Here is a 14,988-nt window from a genome sequence, read left to right as displayed (position 1 = left end):
GAGTATAACATAATGTATGTAGAAAACCTGTATATTGTTGCACTTGATGAGATGGTCATTTGTCATGTTCTTTCATATATTTTTACAAATAAAGTACATTTTTGCAACCCAAAAAAAAAGCTTTTCAGTTGAATTTTAAACTAATGAAATGTGGGAGATTTTCTTTGTATTCAAAGCCGCAAGCAGCAAAGTAAGCGATCTTGCAACAAGACATTTGGTTGAATGTGTCACGGCTCTATTGAACTTGTTTGCTGCCTTCCACCATGGTGATTTACCAATGGGCAACATCTGACTATTTCTTCCAGTGTCGTTGGTGGATACAGGATACCACAGTCAATCTTCGGTTGCCTACTGGAGACTGTTACCCTCTAATTTATAGGAGGTCAGGAGAGTAAATTATCACCAGTAATTCCTATGAACTACCCCCAGTAGTTCTTCTGAACTAATCTTCCATAAATCAGTGCCTTCCCCGTGGGCCTCCTGCTCTCCGTCACTCTCTCCTGCTAGGTTTGTGGTCAGTAAATGGAACAGAGGGTAAAGAGGAGCTATGCGAACAGGTAAAGGGCTGACGGAAATCTCTGATATGATTCTTGTGAGAACAGAAAGTTGCAAACTGGGACATTTGAATTATTTTAAGCAAATTGTTGGGGCACCAAAAGCAGGACAGTTCCACCCAAACTGAGACGTCCAGTGATCATAACTACTGATCCACTCTAGAGCAGCACGGTGGCACAGTGGTTAGTGCTGCTGCCTCACAGCGTCAGGCAGCCTCAGGTCATTGTCTCTGCAGAGTTTGCATATTCTCCTCGTGTCTGTATGAATTTCCTCCCAGTGCTCCAGTTTCCTCCCACGCTCCAAAGATGTGCGGGTTAGGTTGATAAGTTGTGTTAAATTGCCCCTTAGTATCAGGGAGACTAGCAGTGTAAATGAGCATTATGGGAATAGGGCCTGGGGTGGGATTGTGGTCGGTATAGACTGAATGGGCTAAATAGCCTCTGTCTGTACTGTAATGATTCTATGTATGTATTGCAGTTACATTTTCTTTTCAGCTATCGGTACTTGTTCAGAATTTTTTTGGGTACCTGAGGCAATATCTAGAAACCACTAGATGGCAACAGCAACTTTACATGTTGTCTGTACAAAGAATTACACGTTTGTTTCAAATGAACATTTTACAAACGTGACTTCTATGTGCATTTAAGTATTTACCTACAACAATGTTTGTACATTCTTATATGTACACAGAAAATGACACACTTAGTCATGCGTGTGGAGAAGTCGCCAGATAAAGACTGCCTGCATGTTCTTTTTGCCTTCCTCTGCATTTTGAACCTACTCATTACCAGCTTGTGATATTGTACTTTGGATCCCAAGTTCATTGCGCAGCTGTGTAATTTAAAAATCCTACCACATTATATATGCAAGGGGGAAACATGTAATTCAGATGTTAAACTTCTTAATTATAGAGTATCTTCACATAATCTGTGGCCCACTTAAAACTAAATTCTTGCTAAATTGAAAATTCTTTTTCTGCAGTTTAACTCAATTAAATCTATTTTACGATCAACTTTTATTTCAAATTACAAAATGTATAATGATTCCTTTTGCATCTACAGGAATTTTGGAAAGAGCTTGGTGTTACAGATTTCAAAAATAAATAGTGGGAGGAAAAGATGGTAAGAGTGAAAATTATAATGTATATTTTTATTTCAAGAGAGCATTATTTGAGAGAATCTGCTGTTTGGGAGTCCAAAGTAAATTTATGAAATACTTATACATTTGGAAATTGATGTTCATTGTGATTAGTATTTTTGTTGGTTTTTACTGGTATTTGTTAAATTTTTAATAAATTTTACGAGGAACTAATAAAAACATATATTTGGCAATGCAATTAAATTATAAGCGATAATGTTAGAAATATTAAAATTTGCATTTAAAAAACCTTGTTATATCAGGTCATAGAAAGTTACAATTCATTTCATTAATGAGCTTTCGAAGTCCAGTAACTGTTTTGTTGCCAAAAAGCAATAGTATCCGCACAATGTGCCGACAATGTCCCACAAACTATAACAACTGACCCACTGTTTTTTCATCTATGTTGTCGTGATTGTCAGACGTATGGACATAAGGAATTATTAATTCCTGTCCTTCCTCAATCATCGCATATGATCACAGCATTGCAAAATGTCTAAAGGGGCATTTTTAGAGGGTGGTGAATGCCTGGAACAAGCTGCTAGAGGTAGTAGTAGACATGGGTACAATTTTGTCTTTTAAAAAGCATTTAGACAGTTACATGGGTAAGATGGGTGTAGAGGGATATAGGCCAAATGCAGGCAGTTGGGATTAGCTTAGTGGTTTAAAAAAAGGGTGGCATGGACAAGTTGGGCAGAAATGCCTGCTTCCATGCTCCATGACTCTATGGAAAGCAATTTGGTACAATTTAACTTATCAATATGAAACAACCCCATGCCCCCTCCCTTTGCTGAGTGTAGTAATTCCTTAAATGATTCCAGGGATTTTCCTCCACTTCTATGTTGGGAAATCTAATGGGAAAGCATTGAGCAGTCTCGGTGTCAGAGGAATTTCCAGACATCTGTCCCAAAGCTGTTTTTTTTCACTAGATTGAACCTGCAGCTCTCTTGCCTGACTCCTACAGTTTAGCTTCAAACAGTATTTTAAATAAATCTTTTTCTGCTACCATTTGCCATCTTGTTGTGTACCTCTGGAAGATCCACTCTAAAATACCTCCTTTCTCGAATGAATCACACAGCGCAGAAGAGGGCCTTCAACCCATCAAGGCTGCACCAACACATGAAAAACACCAGGCCTACATCCTGATTGCATTTACCAGCACTTGGCCCATAGCCTTGGAGTTAGGACATGCCAGATCCTCATCCAAGTTTTGTTTAAAGGGTGTGAGGCAAACCTGCTTCCACCACCCTACCAGACAGTGCATTCCAAACTGTCACCACCTTCTGGGTAAAAAGGCTTTCCTCATATCCTCCCACTAAGATAAGCCTCCTGCCCCTCCTTTTGAGCTTATGTTCCCTCATGACTGGCCCTTCAACTAAGCTGCTCCCAATCTGCCCTGACCGTGCCCCCCATAATTTTGCACACCTTGATCAGGTCGCCCCTCAGCCTTCTCTGCTCCAACAAAAATAATCCAAGCCTATCCAGCATCTCTTCATAACTTAAATGTTCCATCCCAAGCAGCATCCTGGTGAATCTGTTCTGCACTCTCTCCAATGGAATCATATCCGTCCTATAATGTGGTGACCAGAACAGCACACAGTACTCCAGCTGTGGCTTCACCAAAGTTCTATACAACTCCAACATGACCTCCATGCTTTTGTAATCTATGCCTTGATTGATAAAGGCAAGCAAGTGTCCCATATGCCTTTTTCACCACCCCACTAAAGGCTTTTCCACCTTCAGAGATTTGTGGACAAACACACCAGGGTCCTCTTGTTCCTCAGAACTTCCTAGTGTCATGTCATTCATTGAATGCTTCCTTGTCAAATTACTCCTTCCAAAGTGTTTCACCACACATTTTTCAGGATTAAATTCCATCTGCCACTTACTTGCTTATTTGGCCGTCCCATCTATATCTTCCTGTAGCCCAGGACACTCAACCTTACTGTTAAACATTCTGCCAGTCTTTGAGTCATCCTACCCCCAACATAATCATCAATGTCATTTATATAAATGATTAAAAAGGGACCTAGCACAGATCCCTGTGGTACACCACTGGGCACCGCCTTCCAGTCACTAAAGCAACCCTCTCTCATCACCCTGTCTCCTACAACTTAGATAATTTTGAATCCACCTTCTCAAACTACCCTGTATCCTATGTGCATTTGCCTGCTTTGTAAGTCTCTCATGTGGCACTGCGTCAAATGTTTTGCTGAAATCCATAAAAATTACATTAACTGCCCTCATCTACACACTTAGTCACCTCCTCAAAAAATTCAACCAAATTTGTTAGGCATGACCTCCTTCTGGCAAATTCATGCTGTCTATCCCTAATCAAATCTCGTCTCTCCAAGTTGAGATAGATTCCCTCCTTCAGAGTTTTCTCCAGTATTTCCCTTACCACTCACATGAGACTCACTGGTCTGTAGTTCAACGGTTTACCTCTACTGCCCTTCTTAAATAGTGGAACCACATTAGATGTTCTCCAGTCCTCTGACACCTCCCCTGTAGTCAGAGAGGAATTAAAAATTTGGATCAGAGCCCCTGCAGTCTCTTTCTTTGCCCTCCACAGCAGCCTGGGATAAAATTCATCTGGACCTGGAGATTTGTCCACTCTTAAGCTGGCCAACACCTCTTATAACTTATCACTCCCTATGTCAATTTGCTCAAATATCTCACAGTTTTTCTTCGAGTTTTGTACTTTCATCTTCATTCTCTAGGGTGAAGACAGATGTGAAGTATGTGTTCAATACTCAACTGGTGTCCTCTGGCTCTACACACAGATTGCCCCTTGGTTCCTAATGGGCCCTACTCTTTCCCTAGTAATCCTCTCCCCACTAATATACTTATGCAATATCTTGGGATTGACCCTACTTTTATCAACCAGATAATTTGCTCTCTTCTTAACCCCCCGCAAATCACTTTCCTGATAATTCAGATCCCAGGTATGAAGAATATGTCTTGTGGCTCCCTGCTATCAACCGTCTTGAGTCTCATTGTCTCTTGGCAGTCAGAATTGATAGTACCTAAGCTGCAGTCTGACCAGCACGCAATGAAGTTTGGTCACAACTTCCTCTAACTTGTATCCCATGTCCTATAATTCAGCAACATGCCTCTTTGACGATGACTGCTTGTCAGATTTCTTTCTATGTAGCCTGTTATTAATTTTTTCTGATAATCCTGTGAAGTGTCTTTGGATATTTTAGCGTGATCAAAGCACACTCAAAGCAATTTATTATTGTGTACTCCTTTGTTTTGGCTGATCATGTTCAAAATGAGTGAATCAGAATTATTTCAATGCATACTTAGCCATTTCAAGGTCAGTCATAAAGTACATTTATTGCCCAATTTATCTGAATATCTGCAAGACTTTACACTTGCCTGAACAATATTTCACTGACATTGTTTGTGTCTCACATACTTTATTTGGCTCATTCTGCAGTTTCTGACTTGCCTTTCAATTCCACTGTTCATCCATATCATTTGGAAATTTAACTATTTTGTAATACATTTCAGAATAAAGATGTAATGTAGTGTAATGCTCCCAACACTGAACTCTATTGTTCAGCGAATTAGATTTCACTTTAATGTCTGATCAAAAGGAGAATTGCCTCCAACACTACGATACTGTCTTATTGCTATACCCAAGTCTCAGCCAATAATGTGTAATCAAACCTCAATCCTCCGACCAAGAGACAAGATTGTCACCAACTAAGTTAGACCAGAGTATACAAAAACTGAAATAATACCAACCGACTCAAGAGCAGCTTCTTCCTGCTGCCTTCAGACTTTTGAACGGACCTACCACATATTAAGTTGATCTTTCTGTATACCTCCTGTAACACTGTACTCTGCACCTTCTCTTTTCCTTCTCCCCATGTACTCTATGAACACTATGCTTTGTCTGTATAGCACGCAAGAAACAATACTTTTCACTGTATACTGATAGATGTGACAATAATAAATCAAATCAAATTAATGCTGACAAATAATTGATGCAGAATCATTCCTTGTATCAAAGCAACATATATTTGTAAGTGTTTATGACAAATAACTCTAATAAAGCAAATCATTTTGTTACTGAAAGCTAAAGATAGCCGACAAAACTTTTAACAACTCTGCCATGATTAAATAATTTGGAATTTTCTGTTTTTCCTTGAAATTTTCATATGTAGCACAACACATTGCCACTCGGTCTTGTATTAACGCAGTCAAACATGCCAAATAATAACTTGCATGTTACTTTTATTAATTATGCAGAGGATATGTTATACAACAGTGTGTGATTGGAGTCATACTAAGATTGGCAGCATATACGCTTCTCATGAAATTTAGTTTATACTTTTGAACAATATATTTGCATCTGGCAATTACAGTTCCTTTGAAATTTGAAGAAATGTTTGCTGCACAACATGCATATCACTTGCTTTACTCTGTGTCTCTATTCAGAAGCACAACTGGCTTTTGAATGAAAAATGAACTATATGTCAGGGTATTTTTCAATGCACTCTGTATTTGCATTTGGCAGTAATCTAATAAAAAAATGTCAGGGTGAAGTTATATATCATGAGATACCGAAATATGATCCTTAACATATTCATTTGGAATTTTGAAAGAAGTTAATAGGTTTGGATAAATGGGTTAATGCCTGAGCTAAAGTAGCAACATGTAGGCTTACATTAATGCTGCAATGAAGTTACCGTGAAAATCCCTTCGTAGCCACACTCTGGCACCTGTCAGCGTACACTGAGCGAGAATTTACCATGACCAATGCAGCTAACCAGCACATCTTTCGAACTGTGCTAGGAAACCAGACCACACGGGGGAAACCCACTCAGACATGGGGGGAGCGTGCAGAGTTCGCACAGTGATCCAAGCCAAGAGTCGAACCCAGGTCCCTGGCGCTGAGACAGCAGTGCCACCCCGCTGCCCCAATTACAAATGCGTATCATTTGTAATGTTGATGCCCCCAAAGCCTAAGATCATGCTTTCATTAAATTTTACCAAGAAAAAATTCACTGTTGCTCTGTATTTCCTATTTGATTCCGTTAGAAGTAGCACCACTGGTTATAGAATAATGTGTCCTGGAAATTGTAATTCGTAATCGTGATCAAGTACTTGATCCAACGACTGCAACGATGTGGCTCCATTACCTGCTTGTATCTCGGAATCGGTGTTATCTTTCGCCAACATCTCGAGGCAAAGCTCTTCCTCCCTTCTCAAGATATTCGGTAGATCGCATTCCACTGGATTGCAGTCGACCTGAAGAAAAGTATAAATAGCATCAGTTATCATCCAGAAATTATTTGTTTAATGATCCTTGGCGCGTATCCAGGACATTTCCTCCTCTTGGTTTTGTTTTGAATATTGTCACTGGGAGATTCACATTTCTCCACACTATTATATTTATCCATTTGAGGTCCGCACCTGCAGTCGTTGTTTCTCTTGGCTATTTTACAGAAACTTTGAAATCTCTGCCAAATAAATAACGTGTATTTAAATGTTGGCACTCCTTTGGCAGCATGTGAACTGAGTGTGGCTCGGCAAGTAATTATAAATGGCTTGATCAGAGCAACAGTTGGAGTGAATCAGTTTAAAATAGTGAGGTGTAACATGATGGCAAGACAGACAAGGCTTAAATATCTCCTAGTTTTAACGGTATGGACCTGGGGCACGATATTCTTTTGATAACACGGGTTTTGTAACGCTTAAATTAACGTTTTCCCAGATTACTATGCACAGTGAATAAATATTTAGCAGACAGGCTAATAACTGACATAAGTTATAAAATCAGGAAATGCTGCAAAGACTCAGCAGGTCTGGCAGCACCTGTGGAGCGAGAAACTGTGTTAACGTTTGGAGTCCGCCTGACTTCTTCAGAGCACAAGTTGGTCCTTACTTGAAAAGGTTCAGTAATAAATTTATCAGGAACCCAAACTTCGTGCTCAGTGGATGCAATCCAAGATCCACATTTTAAAATAAATTAAATAAAATGAATAAATAAAATAAATTAAAACACAATTGATATTTCATGTAAAACATTAAATGAAGTGATAAGCGAAAAATGGGATTAACACCTCTGTAGAAATGGTCTGGGCATTGAAATGAAATCGATCCAATATTCTGACCCTTTTCTCTCGCGTTAACTTCTAGTCATAAAAAGATGTTAATGTCCACCTAAAATAAGGATTAAACGATTTACTTACTAATACGATGGTGTCCAGGTAAATTATGATCAGAAGGATCCTCATCATGTGAGCACGTTCCAGAAGCTGTGCTCCTGCCGCCCTGTGTACCAGTGAGACAAAGCACAAGGTCAGAAATCTTGCTCACCAAAATGGTAGTTTTTTTGGGGGGGGGGGGGTGTTGATTGGTCTGTAACTAATATACTCTGATCTTACCATTCCATGAAGGAAAAAACAACCACCTTCTGGGCGCTCGATATGAACAGCTAAACCCCTTCCTCACTCGAGCGAGCATTCAATAACCTTGCTTAGAAGCATTTGCTACCGCCTCCATTCTCAGTTCGATCACCTAATAAGTGAATGGCCCGAGATGTGACATTTAAAGATCTTAACGGAGGTACGGGCAAGTCACTAAGTCGCACGGTTAAAAGAAAGTCGAAATATTAATAATCGCAAGAGCTGAAATGCCTGTATAATTTTCCAATTTAACAAGAATTAGCGGGAACTTTCCTCGCCGCAGCCTACTTTTAGCCCGAGAGCGCCGTGGAAGCAGATTTAGCGCCCAGGATGTCAGTGTTTTCGGGAAAGCTGCCGAAAGGGTAAAGACGGCGCTCCTGGCCAGGCTCTGTCTGACTTGCAGGATGATCCTTTGTTTTGGTTATTGCTGCTGTGTGGAGACTCCGCCACAACTGCTCACTGATTTGTCAATTTCTCATTTCCCTTCACTCAGACTGAAGAATAATACCGGGAGGAAGATCCCCCTGCAGAACAAATTCAATTATTTCTGTTTATCGGTAGTTTAGACACTAGTGAGGAATTGATGTACCAAGCTGTTACACTTTAATCTCGTAATCTGCAGTGGAAATATAATTTGTTTATGTTTTTAATCATATTAAAGGAGTAAAATCGAGTTTACTTTATGATTCACGATATCTATTAGTTACTATGACAATCGGAGCTATAATATAATACGTTTCATACTGTATCGTTTTACTTGTAATGTTTTCAAGGATTAACGAAGGTGAAATCGTGGAAAAGCAGCCAGCATAATTAAGGACCCCACGCACTCCGGATATTCTCTCTTCCACCTCCTTCGGTCGGAAAAAGATAAAAAGACAAAAGTCTGAGGTCACGTACCAAGAGACTCAAGAACAGCTTGTTCCTTGCTGCCATCAGACTTCTGAATGGATCTACCTCACGTTAAGTTGACCTTTCTCTACACCCTGGCTATGTACATTCAGCACTCTCCTTCCCTTCTCTATGCATGGTATGCTTTGTCTGTATAATCGCACAAAAAGCAATACTTTTCACCGTATACTAATACATGTGACAATAATAAATCAAATCTTTGTGTTATACCTGTTAGATATTACTCATGCACATTTAAATACTGCAAATGCTGCCAGCATTTTGCAGCGAACATAATCAAAAACATTAGTCATGAAGGACTGCATAGGGCAACTGTTCATCAACTGTATGCTATCTCTGCTCTAGTAAACTGTGCAAGATTCAAATAGTGTAATAACAGTATCTACCAGAATGGTATCATCACATCTAAATAGGTGAACCCATCTGCATAATACACCAGCCCTCCAATGTGTTGCATCTGGTTGTGTCCTAAAGTTTAAGGTGAAATTGGTCTTATATTCTATTTATACAATGGTAAGTAATTTTCTTACATTTTCTTTTGTTTTTCAATGTGATGTGCATGTAAGAAAAAACTTTCACATAATGAATTGTTCAGGTATGGAATGCATTGCCTAGAAGTGTGATAGAGGCAAGTTCAGTGGAGGCATTCAGGAGAACAGTAGATGATTATTTAAACAGTAGATGATTATGGAAACAATTGTGTGGGGCTATGGGGAAATGGCACTAAGTCATGATGCTTGTGAGGAGAGCCCGTGCAGGCATGATTGACTAAATGGCCTCCTCTTGCGCCATAACAATTCTGTGATTCTATGTTTTCTCAAATATACAAATAAAAATAAAGGAATGGCTCTGTGATTTGCTTACGATGCTGGTAAGTGAAGTACGATTCTTGAACTGTGGGACCTTAGAGAAGACTTGGTGGAGCCTGGGCCTGAAATATGGGTTTCCAAATTTCTTGTGCTGGCACTAGATTCCTATTATTATATATACTATTATGTTTTTGCACAGTTCAAATGTACACAAGCATTATATATTCAAATCATAGAAAATTGTTTTAAAATATTGTAGGCGATATTAGCAAAAACATTTGACCATGATCATGCAATTATTTTAATACAGATATTAAGAGTTATTTTAAGAACATTTGCTAAAATATTAAATTGAGCACCACTGAGGTGCTCTGTCTAAGATTTCACTGGTGTCCTCCATTCTTGCTTTTTGTGCATCCCTGATTACAACCGCTTCACTCCTGCTTTGAGTTAAGCCCTAACCTCTAGAATTTCCTTCCTGAAACTCTCTGCCTTTCCAGCTCTCTCCTCCATTAAAGCAGTCCTTAAAACCTACCTCTTTGACAAAGTTTTTGGTCACAAGATATGGCTTGATGTCAAATGTTATTTGATAACAATCCTGTCCAATACCTTTAGACTTTTACAAAGATGAAAATGTTGGATAAATGTTCGGTGTTCCTATTATTGTAAGTAATTTTGTAAAGTAACTTTCAGAACAAATTACCTCAGGATATCATTCCAGTACATCAGTCCCATGTGTCTGGATATGGCAGGGGATGTGTGGACACTGAAGTTTAAGCTCAGTAGCAAGACCATAAATGAAAACCCAGAGGCAATGAAAGACCATGAAAAGTCAGAGGCAACTGGCCTGGATGGGGTACCCAGACATGCACTCAGATCCTGTGCAAATCAGTTCGCGCAGGTATTCACAGACATCTTCAACCTCTCTTTATAATAATTTATGATCACCTGCTTCAAGAAGATGACCATTATCCTGATACCTAAGGAAAAGCAAGCAATGTGCCTTAATGACTATCAGCCAGTGGCTCTGACATCCATCATTATGAAATGCTTCCAAAGATTAGTCATGGCATCAATCAGTTCCAGTTTCCTGGTCTTCCTGGATCCACTACAGTTTGTCTATTGCCACCATAGGTCCACAGCATTCGCCATTTCCCTGACCCTGTACTCAACCCTTGAACACCTAGATAACAAGGACACCTATGTCAGACTTCTATTTATTGACTACAGCTCAGCATTCAACATTATTATTTCAATGAAATTCATATTCAAACTCCATGGCCTGGACCTTGCACCTACCTCTGTGAATGGATCCTGAACTTCCTAACTCACAGACCATAATCAGTGAGGATAGGTAACAACACCTCCTCCATGATAATCCTCAACACCGGTGCCCCACAAGGCTGTGTTTTCAGCTCCCTACTATACTACACCTTGACTTCTACACCTATGACTTGCAGCCAAATTCCCCTCCAATTCAATTTTCAAGTTTGTTTGAACCATAGTGGGTTGGATCTCAAACAATGGCAAGACAGAACACAGGAATGAGATAGCGAATCTAGTGAACTGGTGTGGCAACAATAATCCCTCCTTCAATGTCAACAAAACAAAAGAGATTGTCATCGACTTCAGGAAGCACATAGGAGAAAATGCCCCTGTCTACATCAATGGGGACGAAGTAGAAAGAGTCAAGAGCTTCAAGTTTTTAGGTGTCCAGATCATCAATAGGTTGTTAATTGACTTCAATTCAGTTCCCCCATGCTGAGGCTATAGTCAGGAAAGCCCACCAACGCCTCGACTTTCTCAGAAGACTAAGGAAATTTGGTATGTCAACTATGGCTCTCACCAATTTTTACAGATGCACCATAGAAAACATTCTTTCTGGTTGTAGCACAGCTTGGTATGGTTCCTGCTCTGCCTAACACCACAAGAAACTAGAAAAAGGTCGTGAATGTACCCCAACCCATCATGCAAACCAGCCTCCCATCCATTGACTCTCTCTACACTTCCCACTGCCTTGGCAAAGCAGCCAGCATAATTAAAGACCCCTTATACCCTGGACATTCCCTCTTCCACCTTCTTCCTTTGGGAATAAGATACAAAAGTCTGAGATCACGTACACACTGACTCAAGAACAGCTTCTTTCCTACTGCTGTCAGACTTTTGAATGGACTTGCCTTGCATTAAGTTGATATTTCTCTACACCCTAGCTGTGACTGTAACACTGCATTCTGCACTCTCTCATTTTCTTCTCTATGAATGGTATGTTTTGTCTGTATAGCATGCAAGAGATAATACCATGTTAATATATGTGACAATAATAAATCAAATCAAAATCAAAAGACCTAACTTAATATACCCAACGTTACCCCACATCCCTTAATTTGATTTGATTTATTATTGTCACACATATTAGTATACAGTGAAAAGTATTGTTTCTTGCATGCTATACAGACAAGCATGCTGTACATAGAGAAGGGAAGGAGGGTGTGCAGAATGTAGTGTTACAGTCATAGCTTGGGTATAGAGAAAGATCAACTTAATACGAAGTTGGTTCACTCAGAATCCGATGGCAGCGTGGTAGAAGCTTTTTTTGAGTCGGTTGGTCCATGTCCTCAGACTTTTGTACCTTTAGCTAACAAAACTCCATCATCTCAGTTGTAGAAATATAAATTGATTTAGCATCAATTTGCAGAGGACAGTTCCAAATTTTTATCACTCTTTGCAGGAGAAAAGGTTTCCTAATTACACTCCTGAAAGATCCGGCTTCAATTCTTTGTCCATGCCCCCTTAACCTAGATTCTCCAAACAGCAGAAATATTTTCTTCCTATCTACCTCATCTGTTCCTGTAGCATCTTGAAAACTTTGATCAGATCACTGCTTTGAAAGTTATTCACTTTATCTCTTGGCTAAATTTTGTAACCACAAACTTCACAATGTCTCCATTATCAAGAAATTTGGTTACAATGTACCAGGGATTGATTGACTTTCTCTTTCTCATTCTAAGAACCGCCATGATTGAATAAACGTGCGTATGTAATAAAAAGAAGTTCTCTATTCACAGGGCAAAATTGACTTAAATTCAGTTGGAGAATTATGAACCAGTTAGTCTAACATCCGGCTAAATGCCAAGGAAAGTAGCATTAGTTTATTTAATATCTTTTCCGAGCTAACACTGGGAGCCTTGTATCAATCAAATAAGTCATTACTGAATACAGTGAATAGATTGAGCCCCATTACAGATCTTTGTGAGACATAACTAGTCATCATCTGCTAAGTAAAGTATTTCCCATTAATTCCATTCACCCAATTTCCTAACAAGGTCAATAATTTGCCTTCAATTCTATGAGCGCCAACTTTAACTGGTAATCTCTTATGAGCAATATTATCAAATGCCTTCTGGAAGTCAATTTAAATAAAATCTATAGCTGTTTCCCTGCCCACTATTTTAATCATCTCTTCAAATATTTTGCCAGATTCATCAGGCATGACATATCTTTTACTAATCTATGCCAGCACTGTCTGACAACTGAACATTTTAAACACGTTCAGTCACTCTATCCTTATCTATATACTTTAGCAATTTGCCAATACCAGATGTTAGGTTAACTGGTTCATAATTCTCCAACTGAATTGAAATCAACTTTAGGTCTGTGAATAGAGAACTTTTTTTATTACATATGCACATTTATTCAATCATAGAATAAGAAAGAGAAAGTCAGTCAATCCCTGATACATTCTAACTGAGTTTCTTGATAATGGAAACATTGTTGAGTTTGTGGTTACAAAATTTAGCCAAGGGGTAATGTGAATAACTTTTAAATTGTTCAATAACACTAATTTTAAAAATAACAATAAAGTAAATGTGTACCTATTAATTTGATATGATGGGTAAAAAGATCATGCAAGATGTGGGAGGGGGGGTGGCGTGGTGGCGGGGGTTGTTCTTTACCATATCACACTTGTAAAATGGATGAGCAGAAAAATGGTGGGTACCTGGATTTTAAAAAATTCTTTCACAGGGTGTGATGTTACTTGTTAGACCAACATTTATTATTCATTCATAATTGCCCTTGAAAAGGTAGTGGTGAGCTTCCTTCTTGAAAAAACTGCATCCATGTGGTGTAGATATCCAGACTAGGGTTTTGATTTGCAATCCTGGTGGATGAGACTCCCCGTCAACATTGCACAAGCTTAAAAATTATTCTCGTGACATTTTCTTCAAAGGACCAAAAGCAATCATTGGCTCTTTGATTGTTATCAAAGCCCAGCAGGGATAACACTCAGTGCTGCAAATTTACTCAAAAGGCCAATCCTTGCTTGCATTGCAAGGAGCTGTCAATCAACTCATCTTGAAATCATTTACTGTTTTAAATGTATAATAGATATCCTTGTTTCTTTATTGAGTCTCTGTAAACATCTATCTGCAGAATCATATGAATGGACATAGTTTGAATAATGGATAATGTAAGCTAGGTGAAGCATCTTCCATGGGTGGCTTCTTTAGCAATAGCCAATTATGCATGGATTCTACTGAATCTCATAAGTGAAACGTTGGGCAGTTTTTGAACGCTAATTAGCTTTTAGCAAAAAGGAACAGGTCTCCTTAAGGATTATGAACCAGTTTCAAATTTTAGAAATGACAATTAACGAATTGGATCCAAAGAATTAGATTCTTCAATGGTTGTACACGCAAGCAAGTGAAGAACAGGTATGTCACTGTTCCACCTTCTCTTTGTAATGGCAGTTATATATTACATAGCTAAAAGAAGAAATATGGGCTAAAGGGATAAAAGAAGATTTTAAAAAGATTTGTGGTCAAACAGTACTTAAGATCTCTTTCAAAGAAATAAGTATATCATCTAAACAACCTGGAATTTTTAGCCTCTGCAATAATGCATAACTATAGATAAATAAATACTTAAGTTAGAATTCATTTTAGAATATGGATTTGAGAACTATCAAAATGGCGCTTACTGTTAATTAAACATCGCTACTGTTCAGTGCTAGAAATTATGAACAAATTCAGCAAGACTGGACATAGATTTGAGAGTGCTAATGAAGGGGAAGACCAGGACAATATGTGGTCACCAGTTCATTGACCCTGAATATTATCAATTAGTTTCTAGAACCATTCAGTTTTTGGAACTGG

The 14,988-nt window shown here is 38.8% G+C and overlaps 1 protein-coding gene across 1 annotated transcript in view; it reads right to left on the bottom strand.

Annotated features, from left to right (window-relative positions):
• LOC145349727 (secretin receptor-like) overlaps positions 1–8,445 on the bottom strand; it is a 42,321-nt gene extending 33,876 nt beyond the window's left edge. Inside the window, exons 1-3 of the mRNA XM_080198262.1 lie at positions 8,094–8,445; positions 7,899–7,980; positions 6,846–6,954 (exon numbers count right to left, since the gene is read on the bottom strand). Coding sequence (XP_080054388.1) covers positions 6,846–6,954; positions 7,899–7,980; positions 8,094–8,101 — 199 coding nt within the window. The 5' untranslated portion in view covers positions 8,102–8,445. The remainder of the gene's footprint in view (positions 1–6,845; positions 6,955–7,898; positions 7,981–8,093) is intronic.
• Positions 8,446–14,988: the final 6,543 nt, after the last annotated feature.

This window comes from Carcharhinus amblyrhynchos, chromosome 11, assembly GCF_965287045.1.
Source record: "Carcharhinus amblyrhynchos chromosome 11, sCarAmb.v2.hapA, whole genome shotgun sequence".
Classification (NCBI taxonomy): domain Eukaryota; kingdom Metazoa; phylum Chordata; class Chondrichthyes; order Carcharhiniformes; family Carcharhinidae; genus Carcharhinus; species Carcharhinus amblyrhynchos.
Note: the sequence above shows the minus strand (reverse complement) of the source record. Positions and strands in the feature narration are given on the sequence as shown.